At 45.1% G+C, this 25,041-nt stretch overlaps 1 protein-coding gene across 1 annotated transcript; it reads left to right on the top strand.

The window, feature by feature from the left end:
- The first annotated feature begins 1,297 nt into the window (after positions 1-1,297).
- On the top strand, positions 1,298-24,751 carry LOC138651598 (nicotinamide N-methyltransferase-like). The gene is made up of 4 exons (XM_069741904.1): positions 1,298-1,500; positions 3,389-3,570; positions 12,326-12,533; positions 24,163-24,751. The coding sequence occupies exons 2-4, from the start codon at positions 3,420-3,422 to the stop codon at positions 24,590-24,592; spliced, it is 789 nt and encodes a 262-aa protein (XP_069598005.1). The 5' UTR covers positions 1,298-1,500; positions 3,389-3,419; the 3' UTR covers positions 24,593-24,751.
- Positions 24,752-25,041: the final 290 nt, after the last annotated feature.

Genomic DNA, 25,041 nt, shown 5'->3' with positions numbered 1-25,041 from the left:
ACAAGTTGCCACCCTGCCTCCTGGGTAAATGGTCGGGCAGCTAACGTGGAATTAACTGTCCTGCCAGTCTCTGAAGTAACGGCATAGAGCTCTTTACTCCCTCGGTGTTCTGGCTACTGGTCCTGCTCTTCAGAAAGAGGCAGCTTGCTTCTAGCTGGTCTCCCTCTAATGTTTCACTCCTGTTGCTATGACTTCGTTGCTCACTCACTGCAACACAATTCCTTTCGTGTACTTTCTTAGGATTCTGCCGCACGTGGGGCAGGCGCAGCTCCGTGTACCTTCCTTCCGTAGGCCACAGTCTGGAGCTGGCTGGAACCCAACCCAGCCAGCCTCTGCCAATCTCGGTCAGGACCCACTGACTATCTCCTTCTCCCTCCAGTCAGCTTCTGTCCCTTTCTCTGACTTTCTGACTAACTTCCTCCCCAACCCACCAGTTTTACCCAAGTGTGAGGAGTGCCCTAATAGATAAAAGCATGGCTCCCCCTGGTGGACTGGAGTGTGAAGTGTGTGTAGTGGTTGTGATACCTGGACAGAAGATCTCCTTCATTGCCTTCAGACGTAACATCACTCCCCCTGGTGGAAGAATAACATTACTGCAGCGACCAGGACTCTGGGGCGCTGCACAAACCTTATTGCACTGCAACAAAACAGCACAATATAACAACACAATGACAATACAATACTGTCTGTATGAGTCCCAGATTATGGGACATGACAAGTATCTTGCTACCATTAATAGTGTCTTGATTATTACCGCTTGTACTTAAACTGCATAGCAATATGACTGCAACATGGCTGTCTTTTATATCCTCACCCCCTGATCTCGGCTGTGCAAACACTTCCAGCAGTTATGCATTCTTGCTCCTCATTTTCTTTTCTGAGGCTCTGTTATACAGTTTTATTAGCTGTAATTTTATCTTTAGACTGGTTCTCTCATGCAGCTTTTGCGACGAGTTGTATTCTTTTAACAGATTTTTACGTTTAATCCCACGTGCCTTTTGCTTTTTAACTTATTTGTGGAACTGTAACTCCAAAGTAATGTCTGATTTTCATCAGTTAATTATTCAGTAAATTTAAATTATTTATGTCAATTTAAAGTTATTTCGATGACTATTGTGAGTTTTTCTCACTTTAACTGGACAGGAGGTATCAACATTTTAGTCCATGTGTGTAAACGGCACTTCTGACTACTATACTGGACTGAGCAATGAACTTTCTTTTGGTTGTATGAACTAATCCTTATATGAAAGTTCAGCCAAAAATCTTTCTCCAAGTTTGGATACAATGTGGAATGATGTTGGTCCTGTGACAAGTTCCTGATCCAAAATTCCTAATGTAAGCCACGGAAACCATAACAATCTTATCATGAGGAATGTTTGCTCAAAAAAACACATCATGGGTTTGATTAACTAAGTTGGAAAAAGCAAAGAAAAAAGTTCATGATAAAACCCGTGCACGAGCGTGTTTACTACCCAGACTGGAAAAAGCAAAGGAGCAGAGGTAAGAGGCTCTGAGACGCTGTTACTAATAACATGCCTTTTTTTCATTAAAAAAAAGTTTTTACTATACTAATCAAATAAGCAAAGTCAAGGTAAGGAAAATAATGTTTGCTGAAAGTCAGGAAGCTTTAGAGAAAATTATTTTAGTTTGTCCTCAGAGTTGAAATTTTGTCAAGCACTTTTTATCTTTAAAAAAAATCTTTTTTTTAATCTTTTCGTCTGGTGTCTCTTGCAGGACCTTTTATCATGCGATGTTTTTAACTACTTATGATTGGTTTGGAGAGAAAATAGTTCAGATTAAGATTGTGTTTCGAGGTCGAAAGGTGTCACTTTTTCTCTTTTGTCTCTCAATTTTTGACAGCCTAGTGCCATGCAATTTTAAAATTGTACAAATAAAGCATTGTGTTAGGGGTCGAGTTCCCGCCGCTGCACAGGGGAAATCTGGAACCTCTTCCTCGGCCGCAGAGGATCCTGCTCAGCAGAGACATCGGTCCCAGCGTCTTGCTCAAGCTGATGCTGTGCATCTGGTTACTGCTGCCGTCCCAGGTCCAGCTATTGTAACCAGCATTAGTCAGCGGCGAGCAGACGGTCCTGAGACTAAGTCTCGCTTTTTGCCTACTGAGCATGCTCGTGAGACGACCTCTTATTGGAGGTCGGAGGTCACGTGCCCAGGTCCTCAAGCGGCTCTGATTGGACCGCTGGCAAGGTCCTGGAAGACTGCGACTATAAAAAGTCTGCATAGCTGCTCGGCCATGCGCTAGTATTAACAGATATCGTGGCGAGTGTGGATGCGTGTATGTACCGGTGAAAGCTCCTAATTTATCCCCTTCCCTAGCGTTGTTGTCTGAGTGTGGGTGATTGGAGCTGACATAGCTCCAGTTTGTGCAATCCAGCACAGGGCACGATATACCAGCGTCAAATAGTTAGTGAGACGCCGTGCAGACTCCTGTAACCAAACACTAGCACACATTCTGCGGTATTGCGGCTCTGTGAGTCAATAGAGCTCGCCTCTATACATACCAGGTGACGATAACCCATGTGTGTTTGTCTATAATACCATCATATAGTGACCGCCATTACCGAGCAGCAGGTAACATCTCTGCGTGGTGGACCCCGGGCTGCGAATGCACCTTATTACCACCTTTATATTATTTGGTGCGTTCCGCCAGCCCTAACACATTGAAATTGTGTCTAGGAGCAGGAACTAAATTTTTTTTTTTCTAAGTGTGCGTACGTGGGATCAGGTCGAAGGTCCATACATCTGGAAGCTATAAGTGGTGAGCAGACTTTCTTTGCACATGTTATAATAGATTATTGGAAAACTTATCATATATGACACATGGAGACCACCTTGCCGCAACCGTATCCCAAAAATATCTTCACTAGTAAGGCTCGAAATTTGCCTCCACCGGGGAAAGACTATGTACTAGAAAGAAACGATCATAATTTATGGGTAAACCTAAACACTTCTTCATAAGTTTGTGTTTCACCAGCCTTTTATAGCTCCATCCTGCAGGGTTAGTTTCAACCAATGCTATTAGCTAGTATGGGTCTTATGCTCTGAGAACGATCATGTATACAAATCCACAGCATGGCATGGATAAAAGTAGAATGGTCATCTAAGAATAGGCTACGAATGTGCAGCTAGGGCAACAAGTAACCAGCTTCTTCTGCACGCCTGCCACATTCCTGGCAAGCCATATTATTTTAGTGGTTTATCTGTGATAAGAGAGACTTTGTAAGAAACTGAAATTGTAAGAAACTCAAGACCTCAGAAGAACTTTTGGAACTCTTACAGGAGACTCTGGTGGAAAAGTGATTTAAGTAGTAAGATATCTATTTTTTTTTTGCGGGGAAAGGTTAATATCTGTGTTTTACAACCTTTAAAGCATCTAACAGAGAACCCGAGGACAGATCGTCATGGCCGCCCCTTTCGTTTCCAAGCAAGACTACATTGATGAATTTGATGCCAAAGATTACTTACAGACGTACTACGAGCCAAAGGACGGGTTGCTTTGTGGAGAATGGACGGAATTTGTCATCCGAAATTTGCATGAAACTTTCACTAAAGGTAAGTAATTATTTCACTTTGTTTTTAAATTCTATTCCAAAATTTCAACTATTTGAAATGGTTCAATTATCTTAGGTAGCGTGTAATGATCGCTCACATTATTAGTTTAGTAAGTAAATATATTGATGCCAACTATGTATAAAGGGGTACTCCGACTATATGGAGTATTACATATCCACTGGTCATAAATATGAGATTGGTGGAGTCATTTCATATCACTATTTATATTATCTGGCAATTTTCACACTGGTCACTAGGCTTATATTAGACTGATACTTCACGCTCAGCACATGGACGGCAGCCATAGACAGAATTGCATTGAGATATTTAATGATCATGCACTCATTAGGACAAAGGTGACTGTACAGGAGGAGGAGGTGAGCTGTGACATCACTTATTGTAAATGGCGGATCCTGTGTTACCTACTATACAGAGGTGTTATCAGTCATTGTAAGGGAGGAGGTGAGCTGTGAGTGACATCACTTATTGTAAATGGCGGATCCTGTGTTACCTACTATACAGAGGTGTTATCAGTCATTGTAAAGGAGGAGGAGGTGAGCTGTGACATCACTTATTGTAAATGGCAGATCCTGTGTTGCCTACTATACAGAGGTGTTATCAGTCATTGTAAAGGAGGAGGAAGTGAGCTGTGCCATCACTTATTGTAAATGGCGGATCCTGTGTTGCCTACTATATATACAGTAGAGGTGTTATCAGTCATTGTACAGGAGGAGGAGGTGAGCTGTGACATCATATATTGTGAATGGTGGATCCTGTGTTATTGTTGTGAATTCAGCTTTTGGGCTCCCTCCGGTGGTTGTAGAGGGTAATGCAGTTGTGCCTGGACTGCAGGAGTGGACAGGTGCATCTACTAATTGCAAAACTGACTGGGGTATATAGCTTTGCAGGATCCTTTAGTCCCTGCCAGTTGTCCATTGTTCTGGAAGGATTCACTTCCCTGCTGGTCCCTCCAGTTTGCTGTGCTTTTCTACAAAGATCAGTCCTGCTTGGTTTTTTCTGTCCACCTGCAGTGGACTTTATAGTTCTGTGCATTTTTCATGTTTTTGTTTTGTCCAGCTTAGTCTGTGAAGGATTTTTTGCAGCCTAGATATTTCTCTGGAGATGCAGATATACCCCCCATGTCTTTAGTCAGATGTGGTGATCCGTATTTTCTGTGGTGGATATTTTCTAGTGTTTTTATACTGACCGCATAGTACTCTGTTCTATTCTTTCTTTTTAGCTAGTATGGCCTTCTATGCTAAAATCTGATTTCATATCTGCGTATGTTATTTCCTTCTCCTCTCACAGTCAATATTTGTGGGGGGCTATCTATCCTTTGGGGATTTTCTCTGAGGCAAGATATGTTTCCTGTTTCTGCCTTTAGGGGTAGTTAGATCTTAGGCTGTGCCGAGTGGTCTAGGGAGTGTCAGGTACCCCCCAAGGCTACTTCTAGTTGCGCTGCTAGTTCAGGGTTTGCGGTCAGTACAGGGACCACCTTCTCCAGAGTCCATCTCAGGCTGCTCCTAGGCCACCAGATCTTAACAGCCTATTGGTTGTGCAGCGCAGGGGTCCTAACCTGGGTTAGGTGTGTGATAGCTAACTGTGGTTCTTTCTTGCTTCCTGGGGTTCTTTCGGAGTTATCTTGATAAATTCATGGTTGTATATTTGGATGATATTTTGATTTTTTCCAATGATTGGGAGTCTCATGTGAAACAGGTCAGGATGGTATTTCAGATCCTCCGTAATAATGCTTTATTTGTGAAGGGGTCAAAGTGCCTCTTTGGGGTGCAGAAGGTTTCTTTTTTGGGTTTCATTTTTTCTCCCTCATCTATAGAAATGGATCCGGTTAAGGTTCAGGCCATTCATGATTGGATTCAGCCCACATCTGTGAAGAGCCTTCAGAAATTTTTGGGCTTTGCTAATTTTTATCGTTGTTTCATTGCCAACTTCTCCAGTGTGGTTAAACCTCTGACCGATTTGACCAAGAAAAGCGCTGATGTGACGAATTGGTCCTCCGCGGCTGTTTCTGCCTTTCAGGAGCTTAAACGCTGATTTACTTCTGCCCCTGTGTTGCGTCAACCAGATGTTTCTCTTTCATTTCAGGTTGAGGTTGACGCGTCTGAGATTGGGGCAGGGGCCGTTTTGTCTCAGAGGAATTCTGATGGTTCCTTGATGAAACCGTGTGCCTTCTTTTCTCGGAAGTTTTCGCCTGCGGAACGCAATTATGATGTCGGCAATCGGGAGTTGTTGGCTATGAAGTGGGCATTTGAGGAGTGGCGACATTGGCTTGAGGAGGCCAAGCACCGTATTGTGGTCCTGACCGATCATAAGAATCTGATTTACCTCGAGTCTGCCAAATGGCTGAATCCTAGACAGGCTCGATGGTCCCTGTTTTTCTCCCGTTTTGATTTTGTGGTCTCGTACATTCCTGGTACTAAGAATGTTAAGGCGGATGCCCTCTCTAGGAGTTTTTTTCCTGATTCCCCTGGGGTTCTTGAGCCGGTCGGCATTTTGAAGGAAGGGGTGATTCTTTCTGCCATCTCCCCTGATTTGCGACGGGTTCTTCAGGAATTTCAGGCTGATAAGCCTGACCGCTGTCCTGTGGGGAAACTGTTTGTTCCTGATAGATGGACTAGTAAAGTGATTTCTGAGGTTCATTGTTCTGTGTTGGCTGGCCATCCTGGGATTTTTGGTACCAGAGATTTGGTTAGTAGGTCCTTTTGGTGGCCTTCTTTGTCACGGAATGTGCGTTCTTTTGTGCAGTCCTGTGGGATTTGTGCGCGGGCTAAGCCTTGCTGTTCCCGCACTAGTGGGTTGCTTTTGCCATTGCCGGTCCCTGAGAGACCTTGGACGCATATTTCTATGGATTTTATTTCCGATCTTCCTGTTTCCCAAAGAATGTCGGTTATCTGGGTTGTCTGTGACCGATTTTCTAAGATGGTTCATTTGGTACCTTTGCCTAAATTGCCTTCTTCTTCAGATTTGGTTCTGTTGTTTTTTCAGCATGTGGTTCGTTTGCATGGTATTCCGGAGAATATTGTGTCCGACAGAGGTTCCCAGTTTGTTTCCAGGTTTTGGCGGGCCTTTTGTGCCAAGCTGGGCATTGATTTGTCTTTTTCCTCTGCATTTCATCCTCAGACAAATGGCCAGACTGAGCGAACTAATCAGACCTTGGAGACCTATTTGAGATGCTTTGTGTCTGCTGATCAGGATGATAGGGTGGCTTTTTTGCCATTGGCCGAGTTTGCCCTTAATAATCGGGCTAGTTTGGCTACTTTGGTTTCGCCTTTTTTTTGTAATTTTGGTTTTCATCCTCGTTTTTCTTCTGGGCAGTTTGAGCCTTCTGACCTTCCTGGTGTGGATTCTGTGGTCGACAGGTTGCAGCAGATTTGGGCTTATGTGGTGGACAATTTGGTGCTGTCTCAGGAGGAGGCTCAGCGTTTTGCTAACCGTCGTCGGTGTGTTGGTTCCTGGCTTCGGGTTGGTGATCTGGTTTGGTTATCTTCTCGTCATGTTCCTATGAAGGTTTCTTCCCCTAAGTTTAAGCCTCGATTTATTGGTCCTTATAGGATTTCTGAGATTATTAATCCAGTGTCCTTTCGCCTGGCGCTTCTGGCCTCTTTTGCTATTCATAATGTCTTCCATAGATCTTTGTTGAGGAAATATGTGGAGCCCGTTGTTTCCTCTGTTGATCCTCCGGCCCCTGTGTTGGTCGATGGGGAGTTGGAATATTTTGTTGAGAAGATTTTGGATTCCCGTTTTTCGAGGCGGAAGCTTCAGTACCTTGTCAAATGGAAGGGTTATGGCCAGGAGGATAATTCTTGGGTTTCTGCCTCTGATGTCCATGCCGTTGATTTGGTTCGTGCCTTTCATCGGGCTCATCCTGATCGGCCTGGGGGCTCTGGTGAGGGTTCGGTGACCCCTCCTCAAGGGGCGGGGTACTGTTGTGAATTCAGCTTTTGGGCTCCCTCCGGTGGTTGTAGAGGGTAATGCAGTGGTGCCTGGACTGTAGGAGTGGACAGGTGCATCTACTAATTGCAGGACTGACTGGGGTATATAGCTTTGCAGGATCCTTTAGTCAGTGCCAGTTGGTCATTGTTCTGGAAGGATTCACTTCCCTGCTGGTCCCTCCAGTTTGCTGTGCTTTTCTTCAAAGATCAGTCCTGCTTGGTTTTTTCTGTCCACCTGCAGTGGACCTTATAGTTCTGTGCATTTTTCATGTTTTTGTTTTGTCCAGCTTGGTCTGTGAAGGATTTTTTTGCAGCCTAGATATTTCTCTGGAGATGCAGATATACCCCCCATGTCTTTAGTCAGATGTGGTGATCCGTATTTTCTGCGGTGGATATTTTCTAGTGTTTTTGTACTGACCGCATAGTACTCTGTTCTATTCTTTCTTTTTAGCTAGTATGGCCTCCTATGCTAAAATCTGATTTCATATTTGCGTATGTTATTTCCCTCTCCTCTCACAGTCAATATTTGTGGGGGGCTATCTATCCTTTGGGGATTTTCTCTGAGGCAAGATAGGTTTCCTGTTTCTGCCTTTAGGGGTAGTTAGATCTTAGGCTGTGCCGAGGGGTCTAGGGAGTGTTAGGTACCCCCCACAGCTACTTTTAGTTGCGCTGCTAGTTCAGGGTTTGCGGTCAGTACAGGGACCACCTTTTCCAGAGTCCGTCTCATGCTGCTCCTAGGCCACCAGATCATAACAGTTATCTACTGTATAAAGAGGTGTTATCAGTCATTATACAGGAGGAGGAGGTGAGCTGCGACATCACCTATTGTGAATGGTGGATTTTGTGTTATCTACTGTATATAGAGGTGTTATCAGTCATTATACAGGAGGAGGAGGTGAGCTGTGACATCACCTATTGTAAATAGTGTATTCTATGCTATCAACTGCATATAGGGGTGTTATCAGTCATTCTACAGGAGAGGAAGGAGGTGAGCTGTGTCATCACCTATTGTGAATGATGGATCCGGCGTTATTTACTGTATCTAGAGGTGTTATCAGTCACTGTACAGGAGGAGGATGTGAGCTGTGACATCACCTATTGTGAATGGTGGATTTTGTGTTATCTACTGTATATAGAGGTGTTATCAGTCATTGTACAAGAGGAGGAGGATGTGAGCTGTGACATCACCTATTGTGAATGGTGGATTTTGTGTTATCTACTGTATATAGAGGTGTTATCAGTCATTGTACAAGAGGAGGAGGAGGTGAGCTGTGACATCACCTATTGTGAATGGTGGATCCTCTATCTACTGTATATAGAGGTGTTATCAGTCATTGTACAGGAGGAGGTGAGCTGTGACACCACCTATTTTGAATAGTGGATCTTGTGTCATCTACTGTATATAGAGGTGTTATCAGTCATTGTACAGGAGGAGGAGGTGAGCTGTATCACCTATTGTGAATGGTGGATCCTCTATCTACTGTATATAGAGGTGTTATCAGTCATTGTACAGGAGGAGGAGGTGAGCTGTGACATCACCTATTGTGAATGGTGGATCCTGTGTTACCTACTGTATATAGAGGTGTTATCAGTCATTGTACAGGAGGAGGAGGTGAGCTGTGACATCATCTATTGTGAATGGTGGATCCTGTGTTATCTACTCTATAAAGAGGTGTTATCAGTCATTGTACAGCAGGGGGAGGTGAGCTGTGACATTTTAATGATAGAACTTATTTACTGCATACATAAGTGATATCTTTCATTTTTATCCTGTCTGTGATGATTATGAAACTGCTAAAAAGTTTTCGGTACAGAACAGGAAGTATGAGTTGAGTATTAGGCCTAGTTATTAGTGTGAACATTTTTAGATTTCTTTTTGTGTATAGTTTTATGGGAAATTGAGAAAGAAACATCCAACACTTTTCAAAAATATATTTAAGATAACATGATTTAAATAAAAAATCCTTTTATGATAATTCTTTTATATATGTGCTAGTTTATACATCAACACTTGGATTTGATAAACAACTCGCAAGACTGATATTTTAAATACATTTCAAGAAGAATTTTGAGATAGAAATGTGGAAATTTGACATATACTATTTTGCCAAAATGTTCCTTAAAGAAATTTTAGCAGATCGAATGGAAAAGATTTGGCAAACATTCATGTCATCTAATCTTCCTTTTTCTCTTGCTAGCACATAAGGCTACATCCAGCAGCAGTAATGAGTCTCTAGCTCACTCATTAGTCTTGGTGCTTGGCGTGCCGAGCCGACACTAGTGATAGATAATCATCACGCCGGTCTGCGCTTGTTGAAACGCTCAATAGAAACCATAAGAATGAATATGGTGTTGGTCATCATTGCTATAAAAGCCTTGATACCTCTGCGAAGACATTGAAAATAGATATTGCAATCTGGATGTAAGGAGTTTTGTGCATTGGGCAACAAAGTTGGGCAAAGTGGCACTTAGCCAATACTCCTAAAGGTATTCAATAGGGTTCAGCTTGGTTCTCTATGCTGGCCTGTCATGTTCTTCCACATTAAACTCAGGAGATCGATATACAGTGGGGCAAAAAAGTATTTAGTCAGTCAGCAATAGTGCAAGTTCCACCACTTAAAAAGATGAGAGGCGTCTGTAATTTACATCATAGGTAGACCTCAACTATGGGAGACAAACTGAGAAAAAAAAATCCAGAAAATCACATTGTCTGTTTTTTTATCATTTTATTTGCATATTATGGTGGAAAATAAGTATTTGGTCAGAAACAAACAATCAAGATTTCTGGCTCTCACAGACCTGTGACTTCTTCTTTAAGAGTCTCCTCTTTCCTCCACTCATTACCTGTAGTAATGGCACCTGTTTAAACTTGTTATCAGTATAAAAAGACACCTGTGCACACCCTCAAACAGTCTGACTCCAAACTCCACTATGGTGAAGACCAAAGAGCTGTCAAAGGACACCAGAAACAAAATTGTAGCCCTGCACCAGGCTGGGAAGACTGAATCTGCAATAGCCAACCAGCTTGGAGTGAAGAAATCAACAGTGGGAGCAATAATTAGAAAATGGAAGACATACAAGACCACTGATAATCTCCCTCGATCTGGGGCTCCACGCAAAATCCCACCCCGTGGGGTCAGAATGATCACAAGAACGGTGAGCAAAAATCCCAGAACCACGCGGGGGGACCTAGTGAATGAACTGCAGAGAGCTGGGACCAATGTAACAAGGCCTACCATAAGTAACACACTACGCCACCATGGACTCAGATCCTGCAGTGCCAGACGTGTCCCACTGCTTAAGCCAGTACATGTCCGGGCCCGTCTGAAGTTTGCTAGAGAGCATTTGGATGATCCAGAGGAGTTTTGGGAGAATGTCCTATGGTCTGATGAAACCAAACTGGAACTGTTTGGTAGAAACACAACTTGTCGTGTTTGGAGGAAAAAGAATACTGAGTTGCATCCATCAAACACCATACCTACTGTAAAGCATGGTGGTGGAAACATCATGCTTTGGGGCTGTTTCTCTGCAAAGGGGCCAGGACGACTGATCCGGGTACATGAAAGAATGAATGGGGCCATGTATCGTGAGATTTTGAGTCCAAACCTCCTTCCATCAGCAAGGGCATTGAAGATGAAACGTGGCTGGGTGTTTCAACATGACAATGATCCAAAGCACACTGCCAGGGCAACGAAGGAGTGGCTTCGTAAGAAGCATTTCAAGGTCCTGGAGTGGCCTAGCCAGTCTACAGATCTCAACCCTATAGAAAACCTTTGGAGGGAGTTGAAAGTCCGTGTTGCCAAGCGAAAAGCCAAAAACATCACTGCTCTAGAGGAGATCTGCATGGAGGAATGGGCCAACATACCAACAACAGTGTGTGGCAACCTTGTGAAGACTTACAGAAAACGTTTGACCTCTGTCATTGCCAACAAAGGATATATTACAAAGTATTGAGATGAAATTTTGTTTCTGACCAAATACTTATTTTCCACCATAATATGCAAATAAATTGTTAAAAAAACAGACAATGTGATTTTCTGGATTTTTTTTTCTCAGTTTGTCTCCCATAGTTGAGGTCTACCTATGATGTAAATTACAGACGCCTCTCATCTTTTTAAGTGGTGGAACTTGCACTATTGCTGTCTGACTAAATACTTTTTTGCCCCACTGTATATAGATATATCCTGGCAGGCTCGGACTGGCCCACTGGAGAACAGGAGAATCCTCCGGTGGGCCCCTCTAAAGGAGTGCTAATAATTACTACTATTGCATATAATCATTCATTAAACAAGCTAGAAGTAAAAGTAAATATGTGCATTAGGGTTAGATTATCTTTCCATGTAGCTGAACAGTGGGTCTAAAAAATACAACGTTACTGGTGGACCTTGGCCAATCCAGTGCAACACTGTACCCTTTACCATCGTAGGAAAATAAAGAGAGGTCAAGACGGAATCTTTGATCTGAGACACAGAAATAAAAGCCATTGACCGTAAACAGTGCCCTGTCTTATCTGAGCTCACATAAATGGTCTTTATACAGGTCATCATCCCCTTTACACTTACGTAAAATTGATTTGTGCCCCCCTATGTGTAATTTTTCATAATTTTCCAGAATGGAAAGAATCATGTTAGGTGGTCAGCGCTGCGGGGAAATGAGGAGCTTTAGCGTTTTCAGATAAGGTTTTTTTTAGTACCAACGCATTTCGGCCCAAGACCGGCACCTTTCTCAAAGTAAAAAAAACCCAAATGATTTCTTATTATATTACTTTTTATCCTGATATTTTCCATGTTGTGTTGTCTTGAAAGGTGAAGTAAGAGGGCACACTCTGCTGGATTTCGGCAGTGGACCCACCATTTATCACCTCTTCTCGGCTTGCGAAGTGTTTGATAAAATCATCGTCTCCGATTTCCTTGAGCAAAATCGTGCCGAATTGGAAAAGTGGCTGAACAAGGATCCGGATGCTTTTGACTGGACTCACATCATCAAATTTGTATGCGAGCTGGAAGGAAAGGGGTAATAACACCTTCTTCAAGTTTATATCCCTGACTGTTCAAATCCATTGCTAAGGTTTACAGAAAAAAACATTTTTTATTTAAATATGATAATAGGATGCTCCATGCAGCTTTGCCATAGCCGAGCAGTCCAGTGCAGCTTTCCACCTACTTGTTTCACATCTACAGTTATATGAAAAAGTTTGGGCACCCCTATTAATCTTAAACTTAATGTTTTATAAAAATTGTTTTTTTTTGCAACAGCTATTTCAGTTTCATATATCTAATAACTGTTGGACACAGTAATGTTTCTGCCTTGAAATGAGGTTTATTGTACTAACAGAAAATGTGCAATCTGCATTCAAACAAAATTTGACAGGTGCATAAGTATGGGCACCCCACCAGAAAAGTGACATTAATATTTAGTAGATTATCCTTTTGCAAAAATAACAGCCTCTAGTCGCTTCCTGTAGCTTTTAATGAGTTCCTGGATCCTGGATGAAGGTATTTTTGACTATTCATCTTTACAAAACAATTCCAGTTCAGTTAAGTTTGATGGTCGCCGAGCATGGACAGCCCTCTTCAAATGATCCCACAGATGTTCAATGATATTCAGGTCTGGGGACTGGGATGGCCATTCCAGAACAGTGTAATTGTTCCTCTGCATGAATGCCTGAGTAGATTTGGGGCGGTGTTTTGGATCATTGTCTTGCTGAAAGATCCATCCCCTGCGTAACTTCAACTTTGTCACTGATTCATGAACATTATTGTCAAGAATCTGCTGATACTGAGAGGAATCCACGCGTCCCTCAACTTTAACAAGATTCCCGATGCCGGCATTGGCCACACAGCCCCAAAGCATGATGGAACCTCCATCAAATTTTACTGTGGGTAGCAAGTGTTTTTCTTGGAATGCTGTGTTTTTTGTCCGCAATGCATAACGCCTTTTTGTATGACCAAACAACTCAATCTTCGTTTCATCAGTCCACAGGACCTTCTTCCAAAAAGAAATTGGCTTCTCCAAATGTGCTTTTGCATACCTCAGCCGACTCTGTTTGTGGCGTGCTTGCAGAAACGGCTTCTTTCGCATCACTCTCCCATACAGCTTCTCCTTGTGCAAAGTGCGTTGTATAGTTGGCCGATGCACAGTGACACCATCTGCAGCAAGTTGATGCTGCAGCTCTCTGGAGGTGGTCTGAGGATTGTCCTTGACTGATCTCACCTTTCTTCTTCTCTGCCTTTCTGATGTTTTTCTTGGCCTGCCTTAAAGGGGTTGTCCACTACTTTCATGTAACCCCCCAATGTATCCCCCCAGGGCCCCTATTGCATTGTGTAAATACCTTGCGTTGTCGTTTTTGCCTGTGAGCGGCGCTATGGCTGCAGCTGGGTACGGGTCACATGACCCCCAGACTGCAGCCGCCGCTCATTTCCGCCGACGTCACGTCAATTTCCAGGCTCTGAAAATTGACGTGACGTCAGCAGCAGGCGTGACCAGCCCCCACAGTCTGCAGTCACTCAGCAAAAGTGACTGGGCTGGGGGTGGGGCTGCCTGCAGGGCTGTGCTGGGGGCGGGCGGGGCTATGTGTGCTCACTGCTCACGCTGGGATCTGAGGACAGGGCTGTGCTGGCTCTGCTGGGGGGAGTGCGTGGATGCCTGACGCTGGGGTCTGGGTGCCGGCATGTGCCGCTCGGCGCCGGCGGTCTCCTGTGCCGCTCGGCGCCGGGGGTCTCCTGTGCCGCTCGGCGCCGGGGGTCTCCTGTGCCGCTCGGCGCCGGGGGTCTCCTGTGCCGCTCGGCGCCGGGGGTCTCCTGTGCCGCTCGGCGCCGGGGGTCTCCTGTGCCGCTCGGCGCCGGGGGTCTCCTGTGCCGCTCGGCGCCGGGGGTTGTTGGTGTGTGTGTGTGTGTGTGTGTGTGTATGTATATATATGTGTATGTATGTGTGTGCAGGCATCGTCCGATGGGACTACAAGTCCCATCGGGCTCTGCCTGCTACACTGACAGTGACTGGCACATTAGCCAATGATGGGACAGTTGTAGTCCCATCATCCGGCTAATGTGTTGAATGAAAAAAAAAAAAACACTCAGTACATACATACAACACACACCATGTAACATGCGACGACATGCACCATGCGACGACATGCTACATGCACCATGCGATGACATGCACCATGCTACATGCACCATGCTACATGCACCATGCGACGACATGCTGCATGCACCATGTGACGGCATGCGACATGTACCATGCGACGACATGCACCATGCGACGGCATGCACCATGCAGCGACATGCACCATGCAGCGACATGCACCATGCGACGGCATGCAACATGCAGCGGCATGCACCATGCGACGACATGCACCATGCAGCGACATGCACCATGCAGCGACATGCACCATGCAGCGACATGCACCATGCGACGGCATGCAACATGCACCATGCAGCGGCATGCACCATGCAGCGACATGCACCATGCAGCGACATGCACCATGCGACGGCATGCGACATGTACCATGCGACGACATGCGCCATGCACCATGCGACGGCATGCGACATGCACCATGCAGCGGCATGCGACGACATGCACCATGCAGCGGCATGCGACGACATGCACCATGCGACGACATGCACCATGCAGCGACATGCACCATGCGACGACATGCTACATGCACCATGCGATGACATGCACCATGCTACATGCACCATGCTACATGCACCATGCGACGACATGCTGCATGCACCATGTGACGGCATGCGACATGTACCATGCGACGACATGCACCATGCGACGACATGCACCATGCGACGACATGCACCATGCAGCGACATGCACCATGCGACGGCATGCAACATGCACCATGCAGCGGCATGCGACATGCACCATGCGACGACATGCACCATGCGACAACATGCACCATGCGACGACATGCACCATGCGACGACATGCACCATGCAGCGACATGCACCATGCAGCGACATGCACCATGCGACGGCATGCAACATGCACCATGCACCATGCGACGACATGCACCATGCGACGACATGCACCATGCGACGACATGCACCATGCAGCGACATGCACCATGTAGCGACATGCACCATGCGACGGCATGCGACATGTACCATGCGACGACATGCACCATGCGACGGCATGCGACATGCACCATGCAGCGGCATGCGACGACATGCACCATGCAGCGGCATGCGACGACATGCACCATGCAGCGACATGCACCATGCAGCTACATGCACCATGCGACGGCATGCGACATGTACCATGCGACGACATGCGTCATGCACCATGCGACGGCATGCGACATGCACCATGCGGTGACATGCACCATGCGGCGACATGCTACATGCACTGGCATGCACCATGCGACGACATGCAGCGGCATGTGACATGCACCATGCAGAGGCGTGCAACATGCACCATGCAGCGGCATGCGACATGCACCATGCGACGACATGCACCATGCAACAACATGCGCCATGCGACGGCATGTGACATGTACCATGCGACGACATGCTACATGCACCATGCGATGACATGCACCATGCGACGACATGCACCATGCGACATGCTACATGCACCATGCGCCGGCATGCGACATGCACCATGCAACGACATGCACCATGCGACGACATGCGACATACAGTACATACATACTACAGACATACAGTACATATAACATAGAGTACATACTCACCATCACTTGTCACTTTGTTCCCCGAAGCCATTGTCACCTGTAAAAAATATTAAAATAATAAACAAACAATATACTCCCTGTCCGCAGAAATCCAATTAAAACGAGTGTCCCACGACGATCTCCCGTGGAGAGCAGGAGCATCAGTTGATGCGACCACTCTCCAGGGGCTCCAGGAACACAATGATGGAAGGTATCCTTCCATCATGTATTCCTCACAAGGTATTCCTACGCCCCTGTGAGAAAATAGTCCCTAGTCTCACTATTGGCATTGCTGGGTGAGACATTTTCCCACGCAGCAATTGCCATAAAGTGAGACCAGTGAACTAGAGTAACCTCAGTGATGCACTGCAGGAGCCATTGTCTCCTGTCAGTGTGTCACTGAGGGTCCTATAGAGCAGTGACATCACCCGATGTCACTGTTCTATAGGGGAGATCGTCGTGGGACACTCGTTATTAATTGGACTGCGTCGGACAGGTAGTATACGGTTTATTATTTTACTTTTTTTTGCAGGCGCAGAAGTATGGTAAGTATGGTTAAATGAAGAATATTAAAATATTTTTTTCCAAATGTGTGTGTTTTATTAACCCTTTCTTACTATTGGATTAGTAATGGATAGGCGTCTTATTGACGCCTCTCCGTTATTAACCCGGCTTCATGTCACCTTACAATAGCAAGGTGACATTAACCCCTTATTACCCCATATCCCACCGCTACTCGGGAGTGGGAAGAGAGGGGCTAAGTGCCGGAATTGGCGCATCTTACAGATGCGCCATTCCTGGGATGGCTGCGGACTGGTATTTGTAGCCGGGGGGGGGGGGGGGGCCAATATCCATGGCCCCTCTCTAGGCTATGAATATAAGCCCGCAGCTGTCTGCGTAGCCTTTCTGGCTATAAAATATAGGGGGACCCCACATCATTTTTTTGGGGGGGTCCTCCTATTTTAATAGCCAGTAAAGGCTACGCAGACAGCTGCGGGCTGATATTCATAGCAGGCTACAAATATTGGCCCCCGGCCGTCGGCTTTCCCCCTCTGGCACAGAGAATTGCACGGGAGCCCACGCCGTTTTTTTCTTTATTTTTAAAAAATTCAACGCTCATTAAGGCCTCTTTCACTCTTGCGTCGGTACAGGTCCGTCGCTATGCGTCGGGCCGACGTACCGACGCACGTTGTGAAATTTGTGTACGAAGTGGGCAGCGGATGCAGTTTTTCAACGCATCTGCTGCCCATTCTGAAGTGCGGGGAGGAGGGGGCGGAGTTTCTGCCGCAACGGCCAAAAAAACGTTCACTTGAACGTTTTTTCGTGCCGACGGTATTCCAAAACACGACTGATCCGTAGCACGACGGACGCGACTTGTGGCCATCTGTCGCTAATACAAGTCTATGGGTGAAACGCATCCTGCGAGCACATTTGCAGGATCCATTTTTTTCCACCGGGATGTTTTTTTTCCGCCGGATCCGTTTTTTCCGCCGGATGTTTTTTTTTTTCCACCAGATCTGTTTTTTCCACCGGATCCGTTTATTTTCGCCGAATCCTTTTTTTTACGCCAGATCCGTTTTTTCTCATAGAGTTGTATTAGCGCCGGATTACACCTGATGGCCACACGTTTCATCCGTTTTTGGCAGGATACGTCAAAAAAGCTGTTTCCGCCGGACGGAAAACACATACAGAGAAACGGTTTTTCGGTACGTCGAAAAAATGCTCAGCGACGGATCTAGCAAAAAACGGATGAAACGTGTGGCCATCAGGCGCTAATACAACTCTGAGAAAAAACGGATCCGGCAAAAAAAAAAAAGGATCCTGCAAATGTGCTCGCATATAGTATATAAGACAGCCTCCCCCATAGAATATAATATACCCCACATAGTATATAAGACAGCCTCCCCCATAGAATAGAATATACCCCCGCAGTAGTATATAACACAGCCACATCTATAATATAACACTGGGAGCGTCACTCTGTCCGAAGCCTTTATAGACTGCGCAAGCGCCGGCGCAGTCTGGACCCCACAGAGTGACGCTCCCAGGAGATCGAGGTATGCGTAAACACTGAACGCACACCACGATCTCCAACGGAGAGGCAGGGACGCGCCAGGAGGGTAAGTATAAGCTATATTCACCTGTCCCCCGTTCCAGCGCTGCGTGCGGCTCTGTCTCCCGGGTCCTCTGCCTGTGATTTTCACAGTTCAGAGGGCGCGATGACGCGCTTAATGCGCGCTGCCCTCTGACTGAACAGTCACAGCCAGAGGACCGGAAGAAGTGGCGTGCAGCGCTGGAACAGGGGACAGGTGAATATAGCAAGTGTCGGGGGCCTGAGCTAGCGGCAATACCGGCACCTGACCCCCACAGCGCGCCGGTGTCCCCGCCTGCTCAGGCCCCCCAGCACTCGGTGCCCAGCGACGATAGGTGAGTATGTTATTTTTTTTTTTTTTTATATATATATATCGCAGCAGCATACGGGGCATATAATACTATGAAGCATCTTATGGGGGCCATCAACATTTATGGAGCAGTGTATGGGGCATATACTATGGAGCATGTTATGGGGGCCATGAACCATAATGGAGCAGTGTACCGGCCATATGCATGGGAGCAGCAAATTACAGAACGGTGGCGCAGGATGGGAGCAGCACATGTCAGAATGGGGCTGCAGGATTGCAGCAGCACATGACAGAACAGGGGTGCAGGATTTGAGCAGCACATGACAGGATGGGGGCGCAGGATGGAGCAGCACATGACAGGATGGAGACCATATACCAATATAAATGCTCGCCACCTGGGCGTAGAACGGGTTCAATAGCTAGTAGTATATAACACGGCCTCCCCCATAGAATATAATATACCTCCCATAGTATATATCAAAGCCCGCATATAATATAGCACAACTTGCATAGTATATAGCACAGCCCATGTAGTAGTATACAGCACAGCGCGGGTCGTAGTATATACAGCACAGCCCGAATAGTAGTTTACAGCACAGCCCGTGTAGTAGTATACAGCACAGTCCGGGTCGTAGTATATACAGCACAGCCCGCGTAGTAGTAAATACAGCACAGCCCGCGTAGTAGTATATACAGCACAGCCCGCGTAGTAGTATACACAACACACAGCCCACACAGTGGTATATACACAGCACAGCCCACACAGTGGTATATACACAGCACAGCCCACACAGTGGTATATACACAGCACAGCCCACACAGTGGTATATACACAGCACAGCCCACACAGTGGTATATACACAGCACAGCCCACACAGTGGTATATACACAGCCCACACAGTGGTACATACACAGCCCAGCCCACACAGTGGTATATACACAGCACAGCCCACACAGTGGTATATACACAGCACAGCCCACACAGTGGTATATACACAGCACAGCCCACACAGTGGTATATACACAGCACAGCCCACACAGTGGTATATACACAGCACAGCCCACACAGTGGTATATACACAGCCCACACAGTGGTACATACACAGCCCAGCCCACACAGTGGTATATACAGCACAACCCACATCTCATCCCCCCGATAATGGCTCCACACTCTCCTCACCTTTCCTCTTGCCCGCGCTGCTCCTGGCTCCTGTCTCGGCGGCTGCAGTCTGCCCGGGACACAGCAGGTGTGCGATGATATGACGTCATCGTGCACCCGCAGTGTCAGAGGCAGAGCGGGGAATGATGGGAGAGGGAGCGTCAGCGGACGCTCTCTCCTCCATCATTGCATTGAACTATACCGGCGTCATGGACGCCGGTATAGTTGAATGCGGCGGCGGCACTGGCGGGAGTAGGGGGGAAAGAGTGCAGCGGCCCACTACTGGCACCGGCCCTTCTGGCATTTGCCAGAAGTGCCCGATGGCCAGTTCGGCCCTGGTCACCACCCACACACTTCCCTCCTCCTGAACTGCAGCGTTTCTTGGACCCACATCCGCAGCAAAACTGCAGATATTTTCTACATCTCAATGAAAGTCTGAGGCCAGAGTCACACTACAGCGAGATACGGCCGAGTCTCGCAGGTTAAATACAAGCTCTGGCACCGGCACTCCGGAGCGGAGCGTGCGGCTCCATGTATTGCTGTGCGGCTGCACGCTCCGCTCCGGAGTGCCGGTGCCAGAGCTTGGTTTTAACCTGTGAGACTCGGCCGTATCTCGCTGTGTGTGATCCCGGCCTAAGGGTGCAGAAACGCTGCAGTTCGGCACAAAAGAAGTGACATGCTGCGGAGAAAAAAAAAAGCTGCGTTTCGGTGCGGCCTTTTCCGCAGCATGTGCACAACAAGTCTGCGGCTCCCATAGACTTACATTGGTTGTGCACTACAATGCGGATTTGCTGCAATTCTGTGCGGCAAAAAACGCTGCGGATCTGCAATCAAATCCGCAACGTGTGCACACAGCCTTAGCATTTAGTGAGCCTAGCAAAAAGGCAAGCAAAAAACAAGTGTGGGATTGCACTTTTTTTGCAATTTCATCGCACTTTGAATTTTTTTCACATTTCCTGTTACACGACATGGTGAAACCAATGGTGTCGTTCAAAAGTAGAACTTGTCCCGCAAAAGATAAGCCCCCACATGGCCATATTGACGGAAACATTATGGCTCTGGAAAGAAGGGGAGCGATAAACGAAAAAAGCTCCAGGGGTGAAGGGGTTTAGAAACATGGATATGGACATATCTATGGAAATAGATATATAGATATATCTGTATGTATCCATCTATCCCATATCTATCTAATTCTATCCATCTGTCTGTGTCTATCTATCTATCTATCTATCTATCATCTCTCTATCCCATATCTATCTATTATCTCTCTATCCCATATCTATCTATCTATTATCTGTCTGTGTCTATCTATCTATCATCTCTCTATCCCATATCTATCTATCTATCATCTCTCTATCCCATATCTATCTATCTATCATCTGTCTGTCTGTCTATTATCTCTCTATCCCATATCTATCTATCCCACATCTATCTATCTATCTCATATCTCTCTCTCTCTCTATCTAATATCTATCTATCTATCTATCTATCCCATATCTATCTATCTCTCTATCTCTCTATCTATCTCTCTATCTATCTATCTATCTATCTATCTCTCTATCTCTCTATCTATCTATCTATCTATCTATCTATCTATCATCTGTCTGTCTGTCTATTATCTCTCTATCCCATATCTATCTATCTATTATCTGTCTGTGTCTATCTATCTATCTATTATCTCTCTATCCCATATCTATCTATCCCACATCTATCTATCTATCTCATATCTCTCTCTCTCTCTATCTAATATCTATCTATCTATCTATCTATCTATCTATCCCATATCTATCTATCTCTCTATCTATCTATCTATCTATCTATCTATCTATCTATCTATCTATCTATCTATCTATCTATCTATCTCTCTGTGTAATGGAGTGTGGGTTGGACAAATGTAAAAGAGGAGTTGGACAGAAATGACACCACAAATCTTTTTGAAGAGAGAGGAGGGAGAGGAGGGAGGGGTTTGGGTGTGTTTTTGGAGGGGGTGTGCTAGATTCGGGCTTAGTGGCATTGCAAAGCATCATGGAACTTGTAGTATTAGGTCACAATAAGGAAGTAGTCGATTAACCCCATGAGAGCTGAATCCAGCACTGAAGATGTGCTGCTACAGCATGATAACAGCTAATATTGCTAAAATAAACACAGTAGATGTTTTCAGTGGCACATAATAGCAAGATTTATGAAAAAAAAAAAAAAAACTTTATAGTAGTGGATAACTTCTTTAACAAGAACTGTACCTGTGTTCTTCCATTTCCTTACTATGTTCCTCACAGTGGAAATTGACAGGTTAAATCTCTGAGACAGCTTTTTGTATCCTTCCCCTGAACAACTATGTTGAATAATCTTTGTTTTCAGATCATTAGACAGTTGTTTTGAGGAGCCCATGATGCCACTCTTCAGATGAGGTTCAAACAGGAGAACAACTTGCAAGTGGCCACTTTAAGTAGCTTTTCTCATGATTGCATACACCTGGCTATGAAGTTCAAAGCTCAATGAGGTTAGAAAACCAAAAAAAGTGCTTTAGTAAGACTGTAAAAAGTAGGTAGGAGGATTTAAAACAAGAAAATGATAAGGGTGCCCATACTTATGCACCTGTCAAATTTTGTTTGAATGCAGATTGCACATTTTCTGTTAGTACAATAAACCTCATTTCAAGGCAGAAACATTACTGTGTCCAACAGTTATTAGATATATGAAACTGAAATAGCTGTTGCAAAAAAAAAACAATTTTTTATAAAACATGAAGCTTAAGATTAATAGGGGTACCCAAACTTTTTCACATAACTGTATCTGGACGCTCATCGTCCTTCCTTGGTTGATAGCTTTAGCTTTACAGGAACCAAAGATAGATGGAAAATAATTTGGTATGAAGGTGCAACAGCTCAGCCATGCCAAGGGTGCATCGGGTGGGCGCCTCATTAGTATATTTAAAGAAAACCTGAAAGCCACCAGTAGGTGCATGGTCCTGATTAAATTCCCTGCCTAACAGTCCTTTCATTTTGTTGGACACACGACAGATCTTTAGAAACAGTATTTTAGTTGTAATGTGCAAATAGACCCTTTGACCAGTCGATGGGGTGTTTGCTTACGCAGACTAGTCATCCCACTCAACATGTTATCACGCACCAAAGGGCATGGTACCATGACTTGCAAGAGCCGATGTCATCGCCAACTCTTGCAAATCTCACGAATGCGCCCAGCTTTTTCACTTACGACATTGCTCTAGTTGTTCCTCTTGTTCTTACCGAGTCTGGCTTCTCCATGGACGTAAGCTGTCATCTGCACTTCCGGTCTTGCACATTGCGGCTCTGAAGACAGGAAGCGTACACCCGACTTCAAAGGCAAAGTGACATGAGTGAAGAAAGCCGCATGCATGCGTGAGATTTGCAGGGAGATGGAGATAGTGTTGGCTCTTACAAACAGGTTATCACAGAAAATGGGAATTAATTGAATTGTCCAGGGTAGTGCATTCCAGAGAATTGGTGCAGCTTGTGAGAAGTCTTGGAGAGGGGAGTGGGAGGTTCAGAATATTGAGGATGTTAGGCTTAGGTGACTAGCTTATTTGAGGGCATGGGTAGGGTTGTAGACAGAGATGAGGGCATGAGGGAGGAAATGTAGGGCGGTGCAGAGCTTTGTGGTTGAGAGTGATAAGTTTATATTGGACTCTGTAGTGGATGGGCAACCAGTGCAATGACTCGCACAGGGTGGAGACATCGATGTTGCAGTTGAAGAGGAATATGATCTTGGCTCCTGCATTCAGGATGAATTGGAGAGGGGAAAATTTAGTAAGAGGGAGACCGATTAGTAGAGAGTTGCAATAGCCCAGACGAAATTAAAATTCACAATTCTCACTTAAATAGAGAGGTTGTATCATAAACATGGACTTTATTTATTTGTCCTATGGGGACATATGAATGTCATAGAGGAGGTTCCATGGCTGCACTCTAAGAGTTAGAGGACACCACAGGTGACCACATACTGACAGCTGTGGACCTGCTGACATTTTTGGTGTGTAACAGGACGGCCATTAAACCTCATTTCAGGGAGGTTCTCCACAGCCTTAGCGAGGAGCAAGGGCAATAGCTGCAGAGGTTGCAGTCGAACCCGAGCCTAAGGGGGCAAAAAGTTTTCCTAGAGCAAGCCAAAACTATACTATAAGACCTATGACAGTTTGGGGCCCTGTTGGAGATTATGCATTGGGGCTCACCAGTTTTAAATAAGTCACCGGTGAAAGAGTCCCTTCTTTTTATTGTTGTATTGATCTATTAAGAAATATGGATGGAGACTGTCTATGTGAGAGAAACCCACTTAATCTCCTATTTTGATCTGGTATCTGCTATCGCTTCTATAACATACAAGTTACACGATATAACATTGATTATTTTATGCTTGAAGGGAGAATTGTGAGAAAAAGGCAGAAAAACTGCGTAGTAAGGTGAAAGAAGTCCTGAAATGTGACGCTCTGAAAAGAAAACCTTTTGACCCCGTCGTTGTGCCACCGGTGGATTGTCTCCTGTCTTGTCTCTGTCTTGAAGCCCCGTGTAAAGACATAAAGTCATTCTGTGAAGCTCTGAAAAATTTCAAAGACTTGATAAAACCCGGCGGTTACCTTTTAATTTTAAGTGTGATGAATGCGACTTTTTATAATGTTGGTAAAAAATGTTTTGCATCAATGACCACTAAGAAGGAAGAGCTGGAGATGGCCTTCAAAGAAGCCGGTTACCAGATTGAAAAAACGGTGTATTCTCCACGTACGGATAAGTCACAGTTGGATGTTGCTGATTATGAAGCTCAGTATTTCATTCTTGCCCGTAAACCAAAGTAATATCAGACTCTTAAGCCACCATTTTTTTGCTACTATACAATATTACAATATATATACATGCTCTGGCTTGTAAACAGTATGTAACTAAAAAGTAATGTGATTTGGGGTTGGGTTGACTTTGATAAAAACAAATAAAAAATTGCATATTGGATATACTTACATGACTAAAATTCTACACTTTTTCATATTATCGATAGTCGAGTTCACATGTGAATCTAATAGTATAGGTAAGTAGCCACGATGTTAAATACTTGTCCTGCTGCATTTGAATTTCAATTACACTTTTTTTCTTCTTTCTTTATGCACTAGAAAGCGGAAGCAAGACACAGAAAATAATGAAATTAGTAAATTAGTGTAAATCAGAGATGAAGTGATTGCTTGTCATAGGTGACTGTACTGACCTTTTTCATTTCTCTTGCAATCTTTTTTTGTGAAGGGGAAAATAATTG

Source organism: Ranitomeya imitator, chromosome 10 (assembly GCF_032444005.1).
Source record: "Ranitomeya imitator isolate aRanImi1 chromosome 10, aRanImi1.pri, whole genome shotgun sequence".
In the NCBI taxonomy this organism is placed as follows: Eukaryota; Metazoa; Chordata; class Amphibia; order Anura; family Dendrobatidae; genus Ranitomeya; species Ranitomeya imitator.
Note: the sequence above shows the minus strand (reverse complement) of the source record. Positions and strands in the feature narration are given on the sequence as shown.